General features: G+C 34.6%; 1 protein-coding gene across 1 annotated transcript; it reads left to right on the forward strand.

Annotated features, from left to right (window-relative positions):
* Positions 1–4,034: 4,034 nt before the first annotated feature.
* On the forward strand, positions 4,035–23,466 carry LOC116000197 (calcium-transporting ATPase 9, plasma membrane-type-like). Its single transcript, XM_031240229.1, has 35 exons — positions 4,035–4,126; positions 4,310–4,567; positions 6,183–6,299; positions 6,383–6,404; positions 6,678–6,796; positions 6,914–7,045; positions 7,169–7,258; positions 7,367–7,436; positions 8,284–8,354; positions 8,433–8,516; positions 8,611–8,688; positions 8,774–8,845; positions 12,279–12,362; positions 12,439–12,521; positions 12,608–12,716; positions 12,794–12,849; positions 13,188–13,230; positions 13,338–13,421; positions 13,683–13,820; positions 15,182–15,247; positions 15,328–15,426; positions 15,645–15,755; positions 16,093–16,263; positions 16,993–17,052; positions 19,485–19,649; positions 19,726–19,842; positions 20,219–20,317; positions 20,784–20,921; positions 21,011–21,111; positions 21,690–21,735; positions 21,835–21,969; positions 22,381–22,488; positions 22,573–22,664; positions 22,854–22,951; positions 23,058–23,466. The coding sequence occupies exons 2-35, from the start codon at positions 4,370–4,372 to the stop codon at positions 23,060–23,062; spliced, it is 3,261 nt and encodes a 1,086-aa protein (XP_031096089.1). The 5' UTR covers positions 4,035–4,126; positions 4,310–4,369; the 3' UTR covers positions 23,063–23,466.
* Positions 23,467–23,730: the final 264 nt, after the last annotated feature.

Here is a 23,730-nt window from a genome sequence, read left to right on the forward strand (position 1 = left end):
TTTATTTTATTTTTTGGAAAAAAATGACAATGCAATTAATAAACACAAGTACTTTTAGACGGAGTAATGATATATTCTGTGTTTTCCTATCTATGTTCATTTTGTACGAGTCCTTTAAAACTTATGGATGACTCGAACACATTACTCTCGTTACTTTCTTGTTGGCGTGAGTCTAAATATTATGTCTGTTATTGTTCAAGACACGCGAAAGCTACAAGTAGGGCACACAACGAATTCTACTGACATTGTGAACTGGTTTTAGCTTTTAATTTGTGAGTCCATACGGTTATAGATGTGTGACAAAAATAACCCCCCACCTTAAGTTAGATGAAAACATGCTTAATTTAACCTAAATAAAACCTAAAATTGTATTTAATTTGCACCCTTAAATTTTAAAATCTAATGCATAAGATTTGTCCTCATAATCCTCTATAATGTATGTGTCCTCACTTCAATACATTTCTCTCTCTATATATAAATACACACACACACTTTTACTTGTTATAGTCAATAAAGTTAGGCCTATATATAACGGGATCTCATAATAAATAGGGTGATCTCATTGGATCCAATGAAATGAATGGTTTTTTTAAACTTTCCTACTTTACCATCTAAAAATTTAATTTGAAATGTTGTGGAAGTTAACCATGCAACTTGATCAACTACTTGATTCTGGGTTTATATCTGGGTGGAGGAAATGGCATATTGGAGAGATGTGTCAAATTAGAAAGACATGTGAGATGTGTCGAAGTGGCGGAAAAATGATTGAAATGTGACAAAATATAGAATAGGTGACAAAAATAGTAAGTTTTTGAAAAATTGACAAAAATGGGAAAAACGAGTTTGGGAAATGCATGTGGCGTCAGAAACGCATTTTCCAAACTCGAATGACTTTAATTTTTTTTTTCAAATTACAAAGCCATACGCATTTCAGAAATGTACATCATACACATTTCTGAAATGCGTATGATCATTTAAATAAAAATAAAAAAATTTGGCGTTGCCTTCTCCGTCGAAGGAGAGGGCAACCCAGTTAGGTCGCCTTCTCCTACGAAGGAGAAGGGGAAGGCGGCCAAAATGGTTGTCTTCTCCTTCGCAGAATCGCAGGAGAAGGCAACCCAGTTGGGTCGCCTTCTCCTTCGTCGGAGAAGACAACGCCACAATTTTTATTTTTTTTAAAGACCATACGCATTTCAGAAATGTGTATGATGTATTTTATACATCATACACATTTCTGAAATGCGTATGACTTTGTATTTCGAAAAAAAAAAAATTAAAGTCATCCGAGTTTGGGAAATGCGTTTTTGACGCCATATGCATTTCTCAAACTCGTTTTTTCATTGTTGTCAACTTTTAAAAAATTTATATTTTTATCACCTACCTTACATTTTGTCACATTTCAGTCATTTTTTCCGGGAGTTACAACCTGGCGTAGGTTCTATCGGTCTGATATGGTTGTCAAAATGGATAAAGTAAAGATTTTCTACTTGAAGGTCAGCTTTTCGAATATGACATCTTAGCTTGCTTAGCTTGCTTAGCTTGTGTATTCCTTAACTCTAACTGAAGTTATTCACTTCAGGGAAAATAATAATAATAATAAAAGAGTAAATAAAGTGAACTTAACAAAAGAGGTAGAAAAGGTTGGATTGAAGGCCGTCCACGCACTAATAATGATCTATTTAATTTACAAAAAAAAAAAAAAAATTACACTAAAAATATTATGGTTTAACCCTCTTCAGAAGATTTGATAATCATACCCCACTTATTTGCCATCATTATTACATAGACCATAGTCCATACAATTGTTTGCACCATAAATAAAAAGTACATTTTTAATCTAAATAAGTATATTATTTGTGTACGTAAAGTACATTATTTGAGTACTAAAAATATATTATTTTATATGCTATCAAATACTCCGTAATATATATTTAATACACAAATAGTATACTTTTAATATATTAAAAATGTACATTATATTCATGGTTCACACAGCTACGTAGACTTCATAATTTTACATTTATTTGGATGTTCATTTGAAATATATTAAAATTTATCTTTATAATTGAACGTGCGATCTAATTTGCGTCGTCCGATTTCATTAATCTAATTGCAATTCGTGTATGTTTAAGTGAGGTTATTATGGTAATTTTAGTATCTATATTACGTGAATTGAAATGGTGCATTTTAGTACATAGTGTGATGCGTTTGAATACATACTGTGGTGCGTTTTATTACGTATGTTGGTGCATTAACTATATTACGAAATGATGTGTTTTAATCTATCCGCTGGTGCATTTTCATACGTAGAATGTTGTGTAACTGTGATGTGGAATGTTGTGTTTTAATACGTCATCTGGTGCATTTTAATACATAGAATGATGTGTATTTTAACACATGTGTTTCTAATAAGTGCGTTGTGGAATGGAGTGTTTTAATCCGTACTCTGGTGCATTTTAATACGTTGAATAGTGTGTATTTTAACACATGTTTTCTAATAAGTGTAATAGTCATGTTTATAATATGGGATGAGGATTTTCAATAAGTGGAATTGTGCATTTTAACACACGTTGTTGTGCATTTTAATACGTAGAATGATGCATATTTTAACACATGTTTTCTAATATGTGTAAATAGTGTATGCTTATAATTTAACATGAGGCATGGTGTGGTACATTTTAATACGTAGAATGATGCGTTTTATCACGTATATTGATAAATTTTAAGTTAATAGGTGCATTTGGTTATAGTGTGGAATTGTGTGTTTTATTGGTCCTCTGGTGCATTTTAGTACGTAGAATGGTGTGTTTTGTAACATATATATATATATATATATATAAAAGCACCATCATGTGCGGCCTGATCATTAGGTGTGGCTATATATTGCACGTTGACCTAATGGTTGAAAATAGGCCGCACAGTCACACCTAATGACCAGGCCGCACATGATGGTGCTTTTATATATATATATATATATATATATATATATGTATATATATATATATGTATATGTATAAAGAAAAGAGTAATTTTATTCATAAAAGAAAGGGCAAAAGCACGTACAAAAATACATGGATAATGATTTGTTTTCAAAAAAAAAAAAATTCTTCTATCCCATTGTTCAAAAAACAGGAGAGAAAATGGTAATGAATTTTATACAATCTTAGAAATTTGAATTTTATAGTAGAATAGTAAAAATAGACAAATAAACGTGATAATGTGTATCAAATTTGATAGTACAACAGTCATCAACTAAATGCCACCTAAATTTTTTTTTCTTAATTCATAAATAATAAATCATTAAATGGACGAGTAAGAGATTGGTTAAAAACTTAAAATTGAGAAAATATTGAATTATAAGTTGAATAGTGAGATTAAAATTATCACTTTAAAATAATTAATTTAAAAGTGGATAGGAACTGGTGTCATATATAATACAATAATAATTAAGGACTAAAATTTACATTTTTCTTTAAAAAGAGTTTGACAAAATATTTACAAGATTTTTTAATGGAAAATATTTGCCTAACTCTCAAGTAAGCATTAAGCACCTAATTTGCTCATTGCGTGAAGAGTGAATTAAGTGGAAAGAAAGGCACACAATCCGCCCTGCTACTGCGGGGTAAAAGACTGGAATATGACAAATGGTATAGCATGGATAAAAATGAGACATTTGCAAAATTGGTACAAAAAGGAGAAAATCGCCTTCGACTTCAGAAACGTATGTACCAAATTTAATTGAGATTTTATTTTATTTTTCGAACCGAAAACATCAGACTCAAATGTGTCTGACGTATTTTAGTAGGTCGGTCCCATAGTACCGATGTTGACTGTTCGAAAACACATCAGATGCACGTCCAAAATGCGTCTGATGTTGACAGTTAAAAAAAAGAAGAAGAATCCCAACCGAATTTGAGACATGCATTTTTGACACCAAACACATGTCCTAAACTGGATTTTCCCCCTTTTTATCAGTTTTTCAAAGGTCTCATTTTTGTCCATGCTATATCATTTTGTCCTATTCCAGTCTTTTATCCTGCTACTGCGAGGTTAGTGCAACGGAAAACATCTGAAAACCAAAAGAAGCGGGGGGAGGGAGAGAGAAACACCCCTCCTGGAGATTCTCGTACGTACATTGAAAGAAATTAGCAGTCAGCTCAGCTGTTGAGCGCCTGATCCCTTCCTCTCTGCCTCTGGCACTGCCTCTTTCGTCCATCTGTTCAAGCAACACTTTATTGCTTTTCACATTTACTACTACATTTTTCGCTGTTAACTTTCACTTTTCAACTTTATTCCTTCTTCTACTCAGAGATAATACAGAGTTCAAGTGTATTAGTTGTGTCATTTCTCCTGCTTCTGAGAGCCGAAGATGAGTAGCGGCAGCGGCATGGATGAGTTCAAAGGCTCGCCCTATCGCCTCCACCGCAACGACGATTTGGAGTCGGGAAACACTCGCGGCCATTCCGACGACCACGGCGGCGGTGGCCCACTTGATATCTGCATTTGTCGCCCGTTTGATATTGCCCGTACTAAGAGCGCCACGATTGACAGTTTGAAACGATGGAGGGTCAGTTTTTTTTTTATCCCCTCTGTCTTTCTCTCTATGTTTATGCTTCTATTTCAGCTGTCATTCGTACACTGTTACATTTTCTATTTTGCTCCTTGCATTTAGCTGTTAAAATGGAACTCAAAAGCCTGTGTTCTATGTTTGTATTTTGTTGGTTTCTTTTTGGCGCCTCTTTTCACTTTGAACTTCAGTTGCTATTAATTTTGCCAATTTGTTATTTGAAAATTTCATCAGATATTTTTATGATTTTTTTAATAGAATTCGCACTTCTAAATATGTCTTTCTATCCACTTAGGTTTTCCTTTTCCTCTTATTATTATTATTATTATTACGAAGTAATTTTTATTTTTATTTATTTTTGTTTTGTTTTTATTAGTTGGGAAGAGGAGGGGCAGTTTGAAGGGGAAGGTATTATAGAACGGTTAAGCAACTCTGTGTGTTAGTGGTAGTATGACTGTATGAGTGTTTTGGTCTATTACTATCTACAGTATTTCTTTTCCATTCTTTAGTGCTCCCTTGGGAGACCGGTGGGATGGTATATGACCATTAAGTATATTTACATATATATAGGTAACAGATCAAATGAGAATCTGTGCCGTGGTGCGAATGTGTTAACTTGTGTATTTATAATGATTATATTGCGCACTTTTAGAAGGTCTGTTGCGCTTTTGATTACTGATTATATTTTGCATAATTAAAGTTTTTTATGAAATTTATTATTTTTGAAGTTTACTTTTGAGTTGTACTTATAAATATCATAAAATGCATTGTGGTGCACTTCAAAGTTCGCACTTGATGCTGCCATACATACATACATATACATATATATATACATATATATATATGTATATATGTATGTATGTATGTATGGAATTTTTAACAATTAAATAAAATAATTTTAATATATTTATATTTATTTATTTTCATGTTTGATCTCTTTTCATTTTGTGACCAGACATGTCATTTTCTAGCTCAGAAGATGAAGGGGTTCTTTCCCTGCAATGTGTCTTATTGACTAGGATGGTGGTTAATGTGAACATCCACTTTAGGATACCTGTCTCAGACACTCAGAAGAGGCAGTGTTCGCATTTCACAGAATGGAATTTTCTAATGCAAAGTGTTGATATTAATCATCTAAGGCAGCAGATTTCCATTGTTGAGCTTGATAATAGCCCCAGAATTATTTATAGTGTGTATTGATTAATTTGGATATATTGACACTGCAAGTTATTTATTACTTATTATGGAGTATAGACAAAGAAATTAAAAATGGTGGCTACCCTTTCAAAAGTAGGATGCAGTTACCAAAAGGCAGGAAGAAGTCAAACCATTTACTCTCTCTATTTGGTTAGACATTTCCTTTTATACTAGCTGTCCAAATTTCCTAACAAATGTCTTCCAGACTTATGTAATTTCCTAATAAAATGTCTTACTGGCTTATGTTTGCTAGTCTTCTACGTTGGAATTTGCCTAGCAAGATAATTCTGTTGCTATATTCACTTATCACCTGAAGATTTTAAAAAGGAATACATCTTTTTGCTCCAATCACTGTCTTCTTGATTATTTATTGAGGAGGGTGCCTAACCTAGAATTAAAATTCGTTATTTCTTTTCAGCAAGTTGCACTTGTCTTAAATGCTTCTCGAAGGTTTCGGTATACTTTAGACTTGAAAAAAGAAGAAGCAAAGAAGAAATTACTAGCCAGGATTAGAAAAGATATTGCAGTCCAACAGGTAAACTTTTGTTCTCAATTCCAGTGCTTTGGATATTTGTTCTGTTCACTTTACTGATGTGATAGTCTCCTTTGCTTTATCAGGCAATTGTACTTTTTCAGCAAGGTATTCTCTATTTTTTTCCTGTTATATGTTATGTTATTGTCAATCCTTCTTGAGCAGTGAAACTGTGAAAGCAATTTGATGAACTAAGCACAACAAAATGATATGTATTTTGATCACATCTAAGTACTCCATATTAAATGGAATCACATATTTTGACAAGCTTAGCAGTATGTAATTTGAAATACTGAGCAAGTATCATAAATGAAGATTTCTTGCTTTATGGGTTGCTATAAAGGCTGCTTTGGTTCTTATGTATTTTCATATTGGGACCAGGAGCCATTGAACGGTTGCCAACAGATCAACCTCTAGACACTAAACTTGATGTCAGTGCAGGGGAGTTGGCATCAATGTCCAGAGAGCATGATTTCTCTGCTCTTCAGCAATATGGAGGGGCAAGTTGATTGTGATAAGAGTTCAATTTTTTTCTTTTCCAACCATATATCAATATTATGCATTTATGCTAATCATAGTGTTTCTTCTCTCTCTATGTTGTGGTGGTCTTGCATTAGGTTGTAGGCGTGGCAGAAAAGTTGAAATCAAATTTAGAAAAAGGAGTACATGGTGACGAAGCAGATTTGTTAGAGCGAAAGAACAGATATGGATCCAACACATATCCACGGAAGAAGGGACGGAATTTTTGGGTATGTATTGATCCAAAGATTTAACAATGATTTTTTTTTTTTTTGATAGTTTTATATAATGGGTTGAAGCAAATCTACTCTCTTAATATCATTATGAAGCTATTTTCTTTACTGCAATTGCAGATGTTTCTTTGGGATGCTTGTCAGGATAAGACTTTGGTAATTTTGATGTTAGCTGCAGCTGCTTCTTTGGCTCTAGGCATAAAGACAGAGGTAGGTTCAAGGCACTTCGTCAAAGTATTTGTGCATTGTCAGATTGTTGATTCTGTGTGTGTATTTAGTAATATATTACTTACTATTATCTTATCTTATGTCTTTAAGGGTCTAAAAGAAGGATGGTATGATGGTGGGAGCATTGCTTTAGCAGTCATCATTGTCATAATTGTAACAGGTATAGGATTCACATGAAGCTTTATCTCTTTACTCTTCTTTAGGTTGATCTTAGCCTTGTGGGCAATTCCAAAGATTTCATTTGCTTGTGCTTGCTCAGTGGTTTAGAGTGTGGTCACTTTTATGATTTGGCTTAAAGCACTATTTACCTATTTTATTTTATTTTATTTTATTCATTTAGACTATGTCATTATTTCAATATTGAAATTTATCTTTTCAAGTTTCATCAGATATCTAAAGTGAGCTTTTTTAGTTTTTCTAGTTTCACAAATTACCATACTATTGGACTAGGGAGGCCTTTTCAGTTATTGTTTCTTCTGTGAATACCTTGAAATCATTTGTTGAACACATATTGATAGTTGGCACACAACTTTCTGTATGAATCTTTTGTTTCTCAATTGAATTTGTAGGTTATTTCTGTTCTTGTTTTTTTGCGAATACCTTATGTTCAATTTTATCAACACATATCCATGGAAGAAGTGGTGGAAGGACCTTTTGTCTTGTCATATGTGACTGAAATGAATATCTATATCTTTTGGCAATAATGACGACACCAAAATGATAAAGATAATGATGATTACAACAACAACAACAATAATAATAATAATAGTAATAATATTTTTTGAGTTCTACTGACGCTGTTACAATGTAGTATCTGTTCATAGTTACTTTTTCAACCTACTGAAGCACAAAGAGTGTACACCGGGTGCCGCTTGACCACAAGGCCTTTGGCATAATAATAATAATAATAATAATAATAATAATAATAATATTATTATTATTATTATTATTATTATTATTATTATTATTTGATTTTTTTGTTTTGATTCCCTGTACTCATTATGCAGCTGTTAGTGACTACAAGCAATCACTTCAGTTCCAAAGTCTGAATGAAGAGAAGCAAAATATACAAATAGAGGTGTCTCTTAAATTGTCATGTTTTCTTCATTTGCTGTCCTTTTCCTTCTGCTTACAGTTCTTGGTCCAAAATGCGCAGGTGATTCGAAATGGGCGAAGAGTTCCAATCTCAATATTTGAGATTGTTGTCGGTGATGTTGTACCTCTAAAAATTGGTGATCAGGTGAACTGAATCTTTTTCTTCCCCTTGTAAGACTCTTTGACTCCTGGATCTTATCTACACCTCTGCACTTCCTTGCTCAGAATATTTATTTCAGGTACCTGCTGATGGACTTCTAATCTCTGGACACTCTCTGGCACTTGATGAATCAAGCATGACGGGAGAAAGCAAGATTGTGAGTATTCGTGGGAGTTCTATTTGAAGATCTTTCAAGTATCATCTCTAGCTTCTTATTTAATTGGAAATTTTTGTACTACCAGATACATAAAGATTCAAAAACACCATTTCTGATGTCTGGATGTAAAGTAGCGGATGGCTATGGGACCATGCTGGTAAAAGTTTTTATAATGTTTATGTCGTTTTCATGGTGGATGGACATTAGTTGCACTTTGTGTTACTTTATTCTTCAGACATTAAGTCTATTTACCTTCATGAACTTGTCATTGTCTAACTTCTTTTAGTTAATCTTGATTGGCTAACTCATGAAACATGGTGAAAGAAGTGATACTTTGAGGTACAAACATGGTACGAACTACAAAGTCAGTCAATGTGCATAGTAATTTTGTCTAATTTATTGTTCCCTAATTGTTCTGTTGAAATACAGAAAGTAGGATTCTGATGCAGGCTGGGGACATGGATCTGATGCAGGAAGGCAACAATACTTTTATCAATTATTTAATAGATGTTTTAGTTAGATTAGAATTGCTTAATAGTTGGTGGTCTTAGTCTTTTTAAGTGTTCCGGTTATTTGATTCTGTTAAGAGTCCCACATTGACAAATTAAGAGGACATATAGGTTTATAAGGCTACGAGTTAGATTAGCTAATTGATTAGATTCAGCCCAATTTTGGATTATAGCATGGTATCGGCAGCTTTCAACATGACATGAGAAGTACTACCAGGTGCTTCCCAACGAGCCACCCTTAAGTTGGACAATGTTTAAGGAGTTTTGCAAACTCCGTTTTGGACCTCCACGGAGCAACTCAAAATGGATGATCATCCTCCAAAATTACTGATCATCGATATTTTGAGATAGCGCAACTCAAAATGGATGATCATCCTCCAAAATTACTAATCATCCATATATTGAGATAGCGCAAATACAAGCTAGTGTTTCGGTTAATCAACCTCATATGGGTGATAGTTCAACATGGAGGGTTGCTGAATTTGCAAAAACTAATGATGTGTCTTTTCCAAAAAATGTCCAACACATGGGAAGGTTATTTCACAGCTCTACCTTCCATTTCATTCCATGGTTGTGCCATATGGTATCAGTCATAATTGGGCTCCAAATAGCTCACTCAAAGGATGCCTAGGATTGGGTCCATCTCCTCACTGTTGTTGGCTCATCAAATGATCTATCAAAAGCTAATTATAGCTTTACCATTTGTGATTCTTTCAGTGATGTCATTTGATCGTGGGAAGTGTTAGCTACATAATACAAGAGGTTACCAGTCTTCAAGCTTGAGGACAAACTTGATATCCCAGAGGGGTATAATGACGTAGGTTGGGGACATGGATATGATGTAGGAAAACAACAATGCTTTTATCAATTATTTAATAAATGCTTTAGTTAGATTGGAATTGCTTAATAGTTTGTGGTCTTAGACTTTAAAGTGTTCCAATTATTTGATTCCATTAGAAGTCTTTCTCTTAATTAGTTATCTAGTTTTAAAGTGATTATTAGTTATTGGAGTCAATTCATTGGATTAATCAGAAGCAGAATTTTAAACCCTGTTAAGAGTCCCACAATGATAAAATAAGAGAGAACATATGAGTTTTATAAGGCCATGAGTTAGACTAACTAATTGGTTGGATTCAATCTTTTAGTATGGTTTGACTATGTGCATTATAGCTCAGTTCAGTGACCCTGGCCCAATCTCTGATTATAACATGGTATCAGAGCCACCAATCTTAGATTATAACATGGTATCAGAGCCTGTTCCGTCCACTTTGTGTTCAGGGGAGAGTCCGGTCCAATTTCAAGTGGTCAATCGGTTAGATTCAAATTGGCTCGACTCTCGCTCAATCTTAGATTATAACATGGTATCAGAGCCTGTTCGGTCCACTTTGTGTTCACTCGAAAAGTAGTCACCCGTGGCGTCTAGAGCTTTCATTTCACCCGGAAAGTGGTCAGATCACCCGTGGTGTCTAGAGCTTTCATTTCAGGGGAAGGTCCAGTCAAATTTCAAGTGGTCAACCGGTTAGATTCAAAATGACTCGGTTGTCCACTTGAGGGGGAATGCTAAGATTCCCACATTAATAAAATAAGAGAGAACATATGGTTTTATAAGGCCATGAGTTAGACTAGCTAATTGGTTGGATTCAATCTTTTAGTGTGGTTTGACCCATGTGCATTATAGCCTAGTTGAGTGACCTGGCCCAATCTTAGATTATAACAAGCCCTAAAAGGGGACTAAGGGAGTTTTGGGATCTCAAGCAAACCTAGCCTTGAAGCATGTCTAACCTCCTTAGTTTGTAACTTTGTATGCAATCTATTAATATTAATAGTCATATATTCTCTTTGTTCTCTCTTTCTTTGATTTCTCACTTATTTTGCTTCCCGTGGTGGCAATTCGCCCATCCCTCAGCTTTTCAATCTCTCAATTTCAACATAGTATCAAAGCTCCAAAAGTAGATATCTTTTTGAAAAAAAAAGTTTTCCCATTAGAAAAGAAGCTTTTCCAGCTTGTTTTGCCACTGTTTTTGTTCCAAGCATCTCTTGTGGTAGTCTCTAAAATCTCATAATCTGATGACCTTCTGATCTCACTACTTGCACTAATGGACTCCTCCCTCTTTGACAACCAAGGCTGTAAAATTTATCATGTCACTAGTGTTATGTGCTGCCACAGCCACCACGTGCTGGCGTGTACGGCTACCAGCGGTGACTTTTTCCAGCAAGATTTTCCAGATCCCTTTTTTAGAATTTTAAAGTCTTTCTAGTGAAATTTGAAGGCATTTTGGGTTTGTTGCTAGGCTTCTTTCCTAAGGGTGTTCAATTTTGGCATTGTAGACTATCATTCAATAATTCATTCACTAGTAGTGTCTACAATTCACTCCCACTTTACACTATTATTACATGTTTATTTATACTTGCAAATGGATTATGCTACAGTCAATTTAAAACACTTAATAACCATTATCATAGGTTACAACTTACAAGAATAGGACATGAAAAAACTCATAGCATAAAACAATATTAGAGTAATGGTTATTCATGCACATGATGTTGAAATTGACAATCTCCACTAAGTTATAAGTTATAACTCCCTGCAGTAACCTCCAAACTGTCAACTGTTTTTTTTCTTTAGAAAGTAGACTTAAATGGATTTCTGTGGAGATATATTATGTCCATACCTATAAAATATTCACAGATAGATTCTTCAAAGTTGGTAAATTGCATGTTGGAAAATAAAGTTTTATAATGAAATTTGGGAAAGAGTCTATAAATTGTTTTTGGCTAGGTCTACATGTGCTTGGAGTTTTGTATCATTGTATGTCTGTACTTATTTGGTCATATCTTACCATTCTGGTGGCTTCAAATGCAAATATGCAATAGAAAATTAGTGTTCCTCTGCTGTTGATCTGATCTTTTATAGGGTTACCAAAATTCTTATGGCAATTTTTATTTAATTCTGTTGCAACTTCATTGAGAAAAAGCTTGTAGTCCTACTTACAACATTATACTGTCTGGCATCTTCAACAGTTTTTGACCCTTAACTGTTGAACTTTTCTAATTTATGTATGTTCTAATGTCTTCTTACAGGTAATAAGTGTTGGGAGAAATACAGAATGGGGATTGCTGATGGCTAGCATTTCAGAGGATAATGGAGAAGAAACACCTCTTCAGGTTGAACTAATCTTTAGGTCTATGAATACTAATAATGTTTCAATATAAACATCCATAATTCTGTGTATGTTGTCAGGTCCGTTTAAATGGAGTTGCAACATTTATTGGTATTGCTGGGCTCATGATAGCTTTAGTTGTTCTGGTTGTCCTTATGATCAGGTATGCCTTGAATGCAATTCAACATACTCATTGTGATGTCCACATTAGTGTTCCACTACTCATGATTCTGAGCTTTTAATTTACAGATTTTTCACTGGGCACACCAAAAATCCAGATGGTACTATACAATTTAAAGCTGGGAGGACTAGAGTTGGTGATGCTGTAGATGGGGCTATAAAAATCTTTACTGTTGCTGTAAGTTTGGATGTACACTTTGTTTTGTTTTCAGTACAATCAATTTAAACGTTCGACTAACATAACATAATCTCTAGGTTACCATTGTAGTTGTGGCTGTGCCAGAAGGTCTTCCCTTAGCTGTCACTCTGACGTAAGTTCACCCCAATTATAGCTCTCTACCATTTTATCCATTCTATTAAAACTAAGTTAATAAACTGTACAGAAGCTTTGGTTGAACTTTTTCATTGATCATTTCCAATGTGAAGCAATCAGTGATCATGTTTCAGCTGTCTCAAGAGTTGGGCATTATAAATAATTGGACTCTCAATGCATGAATCTCTTCATCTAATTCTCTGACCTCTTCCCATTTCTATTTCTTTTTGTGTTTGTTTTTTTATTACATGAATTACTGGTACTATTTTTCCTACCATGCACTTGTTAGTTACTCTCAGCAACACTGTAACATACTCCCTGAATATTGTATTGTAGGCTTGCTTATTCAATGAGAAAAATGATGGCAGATAAGGCTTTGGTATGAATATTTATATTACTAATTTTTCTTTCATGTGCATTTTATATTGCATATTTTATATAGGCACTTTGTGGTTGCATGTGGTGGGTAAACAATTACAAATGCAGGTTAGAAGACTATCTGCTTGTGAAACCATGGGTTCTGCAACTACCATTTGCAGTGACAAAACTGGAACCTTAACATTGAATCAGGTCAGCAAGCACTTCTTTTGCTTTGGGGTGTGTGTGTGTGTAGGGGTGGGGGGGTTGAGATTTGGGTTCCAAGTGGAGTAAAAGGTTGGGCTTGTCATAGTTGCCGAAGATAACATTGAGTTCATTCCCTAAAAACAAAAATAAGGTAGCACACATCAATACTTAGGCCGTAAATCATGCAGCAGTTCAGGAAAAAGGTCTGATCCTGCAAAAGTTTTGTACTTCTTTCACCATTTGTATTTAACATTTTCTTCTTTTCAGATGACTGTGGTTGAGGCCCACATCTGTGGTGAAAGAGTTGACTTAACTGATGCTAAATCAAGATTGCCTCCAAATACCATGTCTCTTCTCCTTGAAGGCATTGCACTGAATACAACTGGCAGTGTTTTCTTGCCCGAGGTAGACTAATAAAGATTAGAGTTGTCTTTTGATTGAGTGAGTTCATAATCAGTCTATATTTTAAATTTTGTACTTGAGACTCCTATATGCAACTGATATTCATGAGGAAATGGATCAATCTTAGTTGATGACACCTTTATTATCCTCCAAAAGTTAGTGTTCTTCTCCTTGAAGGCATTGCATTAATACTATTGACAGTGTGTGTTGAATTTAGGCTAATAAAGGCTAGAGTACTCTTTAGGTTGACTGTGTTTATTTTTCTATATGTTTTTTTAAACTTAATTCCTTATTTTCTTTTTGTAGATTTATATTAGGACACTGATATTCACATGGGAAGGGGTCATTATTAGTTGACAGCATCTTTTAATTGTTCTTTCTTTTTAAAGTATAGGGCAACAAATTGCACTCATCAGTGATCCCAATAATGGCTGCATTCTTCCTGTTTGATTCAGTCACCTATTTTTAGAAAGAAAGCATATGATCCAAAACAGATTACAACGGAAGGTTGGCAAAGGAAACTTGGATATTTTGTCAACCTTTGGTTAATTTGACAAAGGCAAAGAGAACCTCAGAAACTTGTGTAAATTAAATTAAGAATCTTAGAAACTCAAGGAAATTCAATTGAAGAGTGTGGCTTCATTTAACAATAATTTGATCTTTATTGATTTGGATAAAATAATCCAAGTTACACTATGCTTAGCATTTGAATGAAAATTTTCTCATACTTGTTTTTCATAACTGTGGTTTTGATCTCATTGCATTCTGAAGTTTAACTTAGATTTGTTTTTGATAATTTTATGGTCCTCAGCAACTGAGAGTTTAGTCTGAGTTTTCTCATAATTAATTGTATAGTTTGAGCTCCTTTCCTCATTTTATTTCAATGTAGTTAAAGAGAATGCAGAGTGGCCACCTGATTGTTGAAAAAATTAATCAGTGATGACCACAATGATAAGTTTCTCCTATTAACATTAAGATATTAATAAAGTTTTACATTTGATTCATCTTTCCATCATTCTAAACTAAGTTAAATTATATTGTTTGAACAAGATTTTCATCCTGGAGAAATAGAATACATGTAGCCTGTCTAACCAGATTAGCATTAAGGGTTAGTTGAGTTCAATTCAGTGTCTTCATTATAATTGAAACTAGGAACAAAGTAATCAAGTGTTTAAATCATGATATACTTCTCATTATTTATGTGCTATAGTGTATGCAATGATTTTTGTTCAGTATCTTCTTCCATCCACACCAATTGTCCTCTTACCACATTAGTATATTGCAATGCATTTTTATTAGTTCTAACATTTTGCTTGAGGAAAGAACTTTTACCTACCCGTGTTTATTGAGCTTGTCTTTGACAGGGTGGTCTAGTAGCTGAGATCTCTGGATCACCAACAGAAAAGGCCATTCTCCAGTTTGGGATTGATGTAACTTCTCTTTTTGGTGTTAGTTGATAAGTTCTGTACATGAGAGATTTATGTATATTAATAAATATTTTCTTATATAGCTTGGATTGAAATTTGATGCTGTTCGATCTGGATCATCAATTATCCATGCTTTCCCATTCAACTCGGAGAAAAAGCGAGGTGGTGTTGCAGTAAAAGTGGTAATCTCAGCTAGTCAGCTATTTACTTGTAAATTTGTTTATTTCTAGTTTGTATTTTACTCAAAATTGTAATTTTAGCTTTTCATTTATAATTTGTTACCCTAGGGTGGTATTTTCTAATTTTCTTATGCATTGGGAATTTATCACTGAAGACATTATAGATATCTAAGCCTTTCTAGATCTATTTTTTGCACTCTTATATCTTAGTTTTCTGGCAGCGAGATTCTGAAGTTCACATACACTGGAAAGGTGCTGCCGAGATTGTGCTATCTTGCTGTACTAGTTATATTGATGCAAATGAAATGGTGGTGCCTATGGATGAAAATAAGGTTTGAGAATTCGTTGGTTTTTGCATTGAAACTAAGGAGTTGCATTTTTTTTTCCTGGTGCTCAACTACCCATTTACCCTTGCTTTTCATTTACACTTTTACGTTGTAGTTTAAGCATATATATAAAGAATGGAAAGATAATACACAACAAAGGATAATCTTCTCTTTCAATTGTGTATTCCAATAGACTTTCAACTTTCAAGTCTATATATATGTTAAATGTCCAAACTATAGGGAGAAAGGAAAATATATGCTGTAGACTGTAGTTGCATTTTTTTTTACCGTTAGCTTATGTAATTTTTCTACCACTGACCATTTCGCCAAATTTGGTCAGCAGATTATGTCCTTCAAGAAGGCAATTGAAGACATGGCTGCAGATAGTTTGCGTTGTGTGGCTATTGCCTACAGGTCTTATGATGTGGGTAAACTTCCTGCCACCGAAGAGGAACTTAACCAGTGGGAATTACCAGAGAGGGACCTGATTTTACTTGCTATCCTAGGGCTCAAGGTATTCTTTTGCACATGTATTACTATCATTTAAGTTTTCTAGTTTGGAAATTTTAAAAGTTTGAGTATTTTGAACTGTTTAGGCTCTCTGCATTCTTTATCTCCCTATCCTTGATAATGTCCAAAGAAATGTCTTTTGGAATAAACTGATTATCCAACATCTATGATGCATGGAAACTTTTAAGGGTGAGTGTTTTCACATTTTGAAAAGGTTTCCTTCCTCAACAAAACTTATAGAAACTCCATAACATGTTTTAGGATCATTTCCCTAATTTATAAATAAATAAATAAAAATGCCCTTCCTAAAAACAAACTAGTGAACAATTAATATTTATGCATATTTAAAGAAAAAATATTTGCAAATACACTTTTATATTTATTATATTTGTATGTTTCCCTCTCAGTTAGTTTCCTGCATTTCCTAGTTTCGTTTTCCCATTTCTCATTTCCATGCTAATTATTTTAACATTTATAAGGCAGTGCTATACTTACACAAAATAATAATATAAAAAATATGGCAGTTCTTCATAAACAAATTTACTTTGTTTTACTTGAGTGTTATATTAAACTTCCTCGTGCTTTTACTTCAACTTATTTTGTCCTTGTTGGATGTTTGGTTGTACCAAGATTCAAATCTAATGTCAGTTCCTTATTGTTATTGTTATTATAATCATTATTATCATGTATTTGATTCTTTGGTTTATGACTAATTGTCAATTGTACAATGCAGGATCCCTGCAGACCAGGTGTAAAAGATGCGGTGCAGTTATGTACCAATGCTGGTGTTAAGGTAAATCATGCACAGTCAGAGTTCCTCATTTACAATTCCCACAACAATTGTGGAACCTCCCCTGCCCCTCCCCGCATGTACCAACATATTAAAAATAAATAAATAAATAAATAAATAAAATGATGCATCAAAGATTCAAAGATCTACTTGATATAAAAAAGATTTTGGGAAACTGCTCTACATGATAGTGACCTGTCCTTAAATGTCATTTGCAATGAGTGTTGCTAGTTAGTTCTTAAATGTCTCCATTTGAGAGTCAGTGGGATGTAGTTATAGGTATTGTTAGAATTTAAGAGAAGAATATGTATATTTCACACTAAGACAGTACAAAAGGATACACATATATACAATAAATTGATACAATCTATGGTAGGGATTGGAAATCAATCCCTAAGATCATGCTTATCAATCCCTAAGATCATGATAGACTAATGACTAAATATATGCCTACCATGTATAATGTCTAGCACTCCCCCTCAAGTTGGAGCATAGGTATTGATCATGCCCAACTTGTTACATAAGTAATCTACCTGAGAGTCATTTACGGCTTTTGTAAAGAAGTCTCCTAATTGTTCTCCTGTCTTCACAAACCCGGTTGAAATTAGGCCTTGTTGTATCTTTTCATGAATGAAATGACAATCAACTTCAATGTGTTTAATTCGTTAATGGAAGACAGGATTAGCTGCAATATGGAGAGCCGCCTGATTGTCACACTTGAGTGTAGCCTTTTGCCACCAACGATGCCTTAAGGCGATCAATCTTGCCATCTGGGCCCACCTTCACAGTATAAATCCACCTACAACCAACAACAGTTTTACCAGGAGGGAGGGGGACCAACTCCCATATGCTACTAGATTGTAGGGCATCCATTTATGTTAACATGGCTTGGCACCAACCTGGAAGATGGTATGGAGCAGTTAAGGGTACGAGTACTCACAGAGATAAAGTTGAAAGGACTATTAGGAGAAAGATGGTATAGGAGAAGCATGTCCAACACCGCCAGCTGGTGTTTGATGACAATTTGCTAAGGTAACCATTGGTAAAGCCTTAGACTTTGTGACATTAGTCATAAGGGATAGATTACTAGAAATATGATATGAGGCAGTCTAGAATCCAAGTACTTGCGGTACTAGTTTGAGAGAGACACAACAGAGAGGAGGTACCAGTGGTGAGAGATGAAGCCATAATACTATTTAGAAAAGGGCAAGAAAATTGCCTCAAGGGATGGTCGGCAAAGTTGACCGGCGTTGACCGTTGACCGGCAGAGATGGAGGATCCAAAAACACAGCTAGGTGTGTCTTCTCAAGGCGAATCCAATGGAAGCAACAACACCTTGAATGGAGACCTGATGAGAGAGATCTGGTAAGAAAACAGTCTGTAACTCCAGCGACGGTGGCGGTGCGTGCAGCGGACGGCGACGGGTCTTCAGGCCTAGGCTCGCGACGAGGTTCTAAGAGGGCCTATGGTGCAAGAATGGGAGAAAAACCACTAGACAAGTCGGAACACGAAGAAGATAGTCGCGGCATGGCAGACTCCGGTGGTAGCGGCGGCGGCGGAAAGAAAGGGTTTATTTTAGGGTTTAGGCTCTGATACCATGTGAAGAATAAAGGGATTCATTGTATTATCTGTAAAGAACTGTACATATATCTACTATTTATACAGGAATAAACTATTAACCTAATGGGTCCATTCTTAAACGGGCCTAGGGTTTCAACAAATTGAAGCATGTGCTCCATCTCAACTAAAAGCATAACTGGTAGTTGGATTGCACATTTATGTTTATATATTATATGCTCAACATGCTCACTCACGTGTGCGGGCCGATTACTTTTTGATGGGCTCCAAGCAACACGTGAACCATAGTCTCTTTTTTAGAGGGTGACACGCAGATTCGAACCCATACCAAATTGAAGCATGTGCTCCATCTCAACTAAAAGCCTAAGCTGATAGTTGGATTGCACATTTATATTTATATATTATATGCTCAACAATAATCCAGTGGAGAGGTGATATGTTGAGGTGGACTAAGGGTTTGACAGTTATTATCCAAACATCCTTTTAATATGTTCTCATCTATCTAGATTGAATAGCCTAGAGGTTGTTTTCATCTCTATACATACATGTATAAGCACTCATTTGTTCAGTACCATGAACTTAGATAACTTCTCATTCTTGTTCAACAGTTATAGTGTAACTTTCGACTTCCTCATACCATAAGAGGGAACTCCTAACCCTGATGTAGTGTAACATATACATTTTTAATGGAATCTATGAAGATTTAAATGCAAGTTTTACTATATGCAGTGTTTGTATTCAGTCATTCATATTTAATGTACAACTGCATTAGTGATAATGATTGGGGTTAATTTTCTTTTTCTTGTGTTTGTATTCAGTCATTCATTTTTGTTTTGTTTCCTCTTCTAATATAATAGGTAAGGATGGTGACTGGTGACAATCTTCAGACTGCAAGAGCTATAGCTCTGGAGTGTGGGATACTTGCATCTGATGCTGATGCTACTGAACCAAACCTGATAGAAGGAAATAGATTTCGTGCCTTATCTGAGTTTGAAAGGGAAGAGATTGCAGAGAAGATATCAGTATGTTGTGGAGGTTGGATTGTTAAAACCATCTTTAGCTGGGATATAGCCTTATTTTGTCAATCTATATCTACAGGTCATGGGAAGGTCATCTCCTAATGATAAACTCCTGCTTGTGAAAGCATTGAGGAAGAATAGACATGTTGTAGCTGTAACTGGAGATGGCACTAATGACGCTCCTGCTCTGCATGAGGTGAGCATAGACCCTTGCATATTGCATCATGTTCTCTTTGTTCTTAGAATCGTTTGTGATTGAGTGGTCCACCATTTGAATTTCTTTTTTTTTTTTCCCGAATGATACACTAAATATAGGAGTAGACCCATGAACAATGGGGATTTCAGATTAGCTATGTTAGATGCATAGTTAGCTTTAACATCCATCATTAAATTGTGAAAACATAGGTGGAAGGACATTTCCAGCTTTTTTGTGTGTGTGCTTTTCAACAGTTTTAGCCAAGTCTTAATTCTTTCTTATTTCCTCTGCATTATTTCTTCTCTTTCTGTTCTCCTCTCAAGTTTTTGGAATCGCTCCCTCACAAAGTTTTTTGTACTGTTACTTCTTGCGATAGGCTGATATTGGTCTTGCTATGGGTATCCAAGGAACTGAGGTTGCTAAAGAGAGCTCTGACATAATCATATTGGATGACAATTTTGCTTCAGTTGTAAAGGTTGTATACACATTCCTAAGCAAGTTCTCAGATCTTCAATTGGAAACCATGAAACCTGATTCTTTTCTATAGATAAATTCAGGATATGATGTATGATTTTTTTTTTAACTGTGGTTAAAACTAAACCAAGAAGTTTGAGAATGTCAATGTGGCTTTTATTTGTTTATTTTATTTTACTTTACTTTTTGAATGGAAGTTTGCATTGTATTCAGAAAGATACTGAGAGGGTGGCATCTTTTAAACATACATTAGTTATGTATTGTATCAATTGTAGAAGTCTAACTAAAGCTTGGGTTCCTTTAGATCAGTTTCTGAGTTTTCCATCCCAAGACTTCATGCCATCAATGATGTTAACTCACATACAAACTATTTGTTTCATTTTTTTTTTCTAGTGGGGAAGAATGAAAGCTTTCCAGGAATAATAATAATATGTTGACACTAATGTTTGCCTTTGTCATGAATGTAGGTTGTTCGATGGGGCAGATCTGTGTATGCTAATATCCAAAAATTCATACAGTTTCAGCTTACCGTAAATGTTGCAGCTCTTATAATTAATGTGGTGGCTGCAGTTTCTGCTGGTGATGTTCCATTGAATGCTGTGCAGGTATGTACTAATAACTCTATTTTTTGTGCTTATTTGACTTGTGTGTTAGTTTGATATTTCAATTCTTACTTTTTCATTTTTCCAAGCAGCTTCTTTGGGTAAATCTCATCATGGACACTTTAGGAGCCCTTGCTCTGGCCACAGAGCCACCAACTGATCAGCTAATGTGCAGGCCTCCAGTTGGGCAAAGGTTACACTTGTTGGTTGAATTGGAATGACTTGGGCACAGTGCTATATGCAATTTTATAGCTTCTTGCAATTTACTGGCTATTCATTTCATGCTCAATCTAATTGGTTGATCCATAATACGTGCATTATATATATATATATATATATATATATATATATATATACATACGTACTTACATACATATGTGTGTGCGCGCACACTCGTTGGGCTGATTAAATTTGTGGTTGTGGTTTAAGATCCAAGAACTCTACCTCATGAAAAATCTTAAATTATCCAATGAGGTCTTAGTGAAGGGTATTTTATTTTGAGGAATTCATGTAATTTCTGTTCTAAACTGTATAAATCAGGCTGGAACTTGTTTTTATTGAATTTATTAAGCTATACTTTATATAATAACTCAAAGGTAAACTGTTTGTTTTCCACTTATTAGGATTGAATGGAGTCAGAATCCATGTGATTGTGCTTAAGTAGATTGCTTCAATCAGTTGTCTTCTAGTTGGATTGTGGTTAATTATTTGTTCAGTTGTATTATGGTGATTTGGAATACCATGAATCAAATTAGTTCTGTGTTATTTCAGGGAACCACTTATAACAAATATCATGTGGAGAAACCTTATAATACAGGTGTGCCTCATCTGAAACTTAATTCTCAGTTTTCATACTTGTTTAATCATTCATTGTTTTCTTCTATGAGAGCTATATCTTGGTGATTGACAACTGCAGGCTCTGTATCAAGTGACTGTTCTTCTAGTTCTCAACTTCCAAGGTAAAAGTATTCTGAGTTTGGAGCATGACAACAGTGACCATACTGTTAAAGTGAAGAATACATTGATTTTCAACTCCTTTGTCCTTTGCCAAGTAAGTCCTTTGAATAATAGATGTGGCCATCACCTAATACAGAGTTGCTTCTTTGTCCTGTTGTGTGCTATATGTTTGTGTCTTGATCAGCACTACAATGAAATTAGGTAGGGTAGTATGGAGTATTTTGTTGTGCTCCATGGGATAAAGTCATTTCTTGTGTTTGTATTTTCTATTCTCTTTGAGGGCCTCTAGTAGGAACAAAGAGAAAGCTGCTAAGACTGTCCTTAATATAGCAATGGAGGATGCAATGCACACTGAACTTCGTGCTCATGCCATGTTGCACATAGCTGAAGCTTCATGCTGATGCCTCATATATTAATATTTCCTATGCATGCATAGCTGTCTCTGCCTAATTTTGATTCATCATTGCAACCAAGTTTTACTTAGTTATGCCCGATCCTTTTACAGGTGTTTAATGAATTTAATGCTCGAAAACCTGAGGAGATCAATATTTTTGAAGGAGTACACAGAAACCGTTTATTTGTGTCTATAGTTGCCCTGACTTTGGTGCTTCAGGTGATTCTGCTATTTGCTTTTTTACCTTTTGAAATTTAGTCATTCATATCCATATCATTAATACAAATCTTTTATCTTTCTCAGGTTATTATAATCATGTTTCTTGGGAAATTCACTTCAACTGTTAGACTTAGCTGGAAGTTATGGCTTGTGTCTGTTGCTATTGGCTTTATCAGGTTGGTGTTTGGTTTTAGCTTTTTGTATTAAGAACATGCTTTATGAGTGTAGTTTGATTTACATTTTCGGTTGCCTACACAGTACATACCCTTTCCCTGCATTGTACCAATTATGGTGTACGTACTATTTTATTGTACAATATTGTTAATGTACGATTCTTGGGTTTGTTGGCATTTTGATTAAAACAGCTGGCCTCTTGCCATAGTTGGGAAGCTTATACCAGTTCCAAAGACACCATTTGGTGAAATCTTAGGCAAACATTTCCATCTGCGGAGGAATGCAAGGGGTATTCTATTGATTACTGTTATGTTGTTGCTTGAAAACAATAGGGATTTCTCTTGAAAAGCTGAAGAGTGCATATATGCTAACATCTTTTATGTGCTTCAATTCAGGGTGAACCAACGGTACACAAGCTAAATGGCGACTATATTATGTCATTAATTCCTGATGTACAACACTGCTGACTAACAGCATACCAGGAGTTCTATATTCTCATCTGACTGCTGTTCTCAAATTTCTCTGGATTTTAGCTATTTAGCATCTCTTTGAACATGCAATTCACTAGCTATTATCAAGTTTACGGTTCCTCTTACTTTGGATATATGTGAGGCTACAGTGTAAGTAAAATCCATGCAAGCTTTGCGTAGAAAGATAAGCAATTGCTACTGCGTAGCCTAGTTGAGAGCTATGGGTGTTGTTTAAAGCCATTTCATTTATGGACATGTAATGTAATTGTGACTTGGTTTGTAACATTTATCAACACGTTTGTTATTAATGTCTTGTGAAAATTTGGTCCTAAAATTGATTCTACTGAAAACTTTGTTAGGGAAATTTTAACTTGGGGCGAAGAGAACATAGGGAAACAAAAGAATCAAGAGCTTCAAGTGTGATGTATTTTCTTATATTTTCTTGATCTATTTATTATTCATTAGTCAAATTAACTCTTTTTTCATTTCTTATTTTCTTTAGTAATTTTTAATTATATTTAAATTTAATTTTGTTGTATTTAACAGTATTTTTAAAACGAGAACTAATCGAGACTCCGAGAGGACTAATTTAAGTGCT

The sequence above is a fragment of the Ipomoea triloba genome, chromosome 12, assembly GCF_003576645.1.
Source record: "Ipomoea triloba cultivar NCNSP0323 chromosome 12, ASM357664v1".
In the NCBI taxonomy this organism is placed as follows: Eukaryota; Viridiplantae; Streptophyta; class Magnoliopsida; order Solanales; family Convolvulaceae; genus Ipomoea; species Ipomoea triloba.

Bases quoted from the DNA above. Each gene is read 5' to 3' on its own strand.
- LOC116000197 (XM_031240229.1), top strand. From the start codon at position 4,370: ATGAGTAGCGGCAGCGGCATGGATGAGTTCAAAGGCTCGCCCTATCGC. The intron at 7,046-7,168 runs GTATGTATTGAT...CTGCAATTGCAG, and splicing joins AGAAGGGACGGAATTTTTGG to ATGTTTCTTTGGGATGCTTG. The intron at 12,522-12,607 runs GTATGCCTTGAA...TTTAATTTACAG, and splicing joins CTGGTTGTCCTTATGATCAG to ATTTTTCACTGGGCACACCA.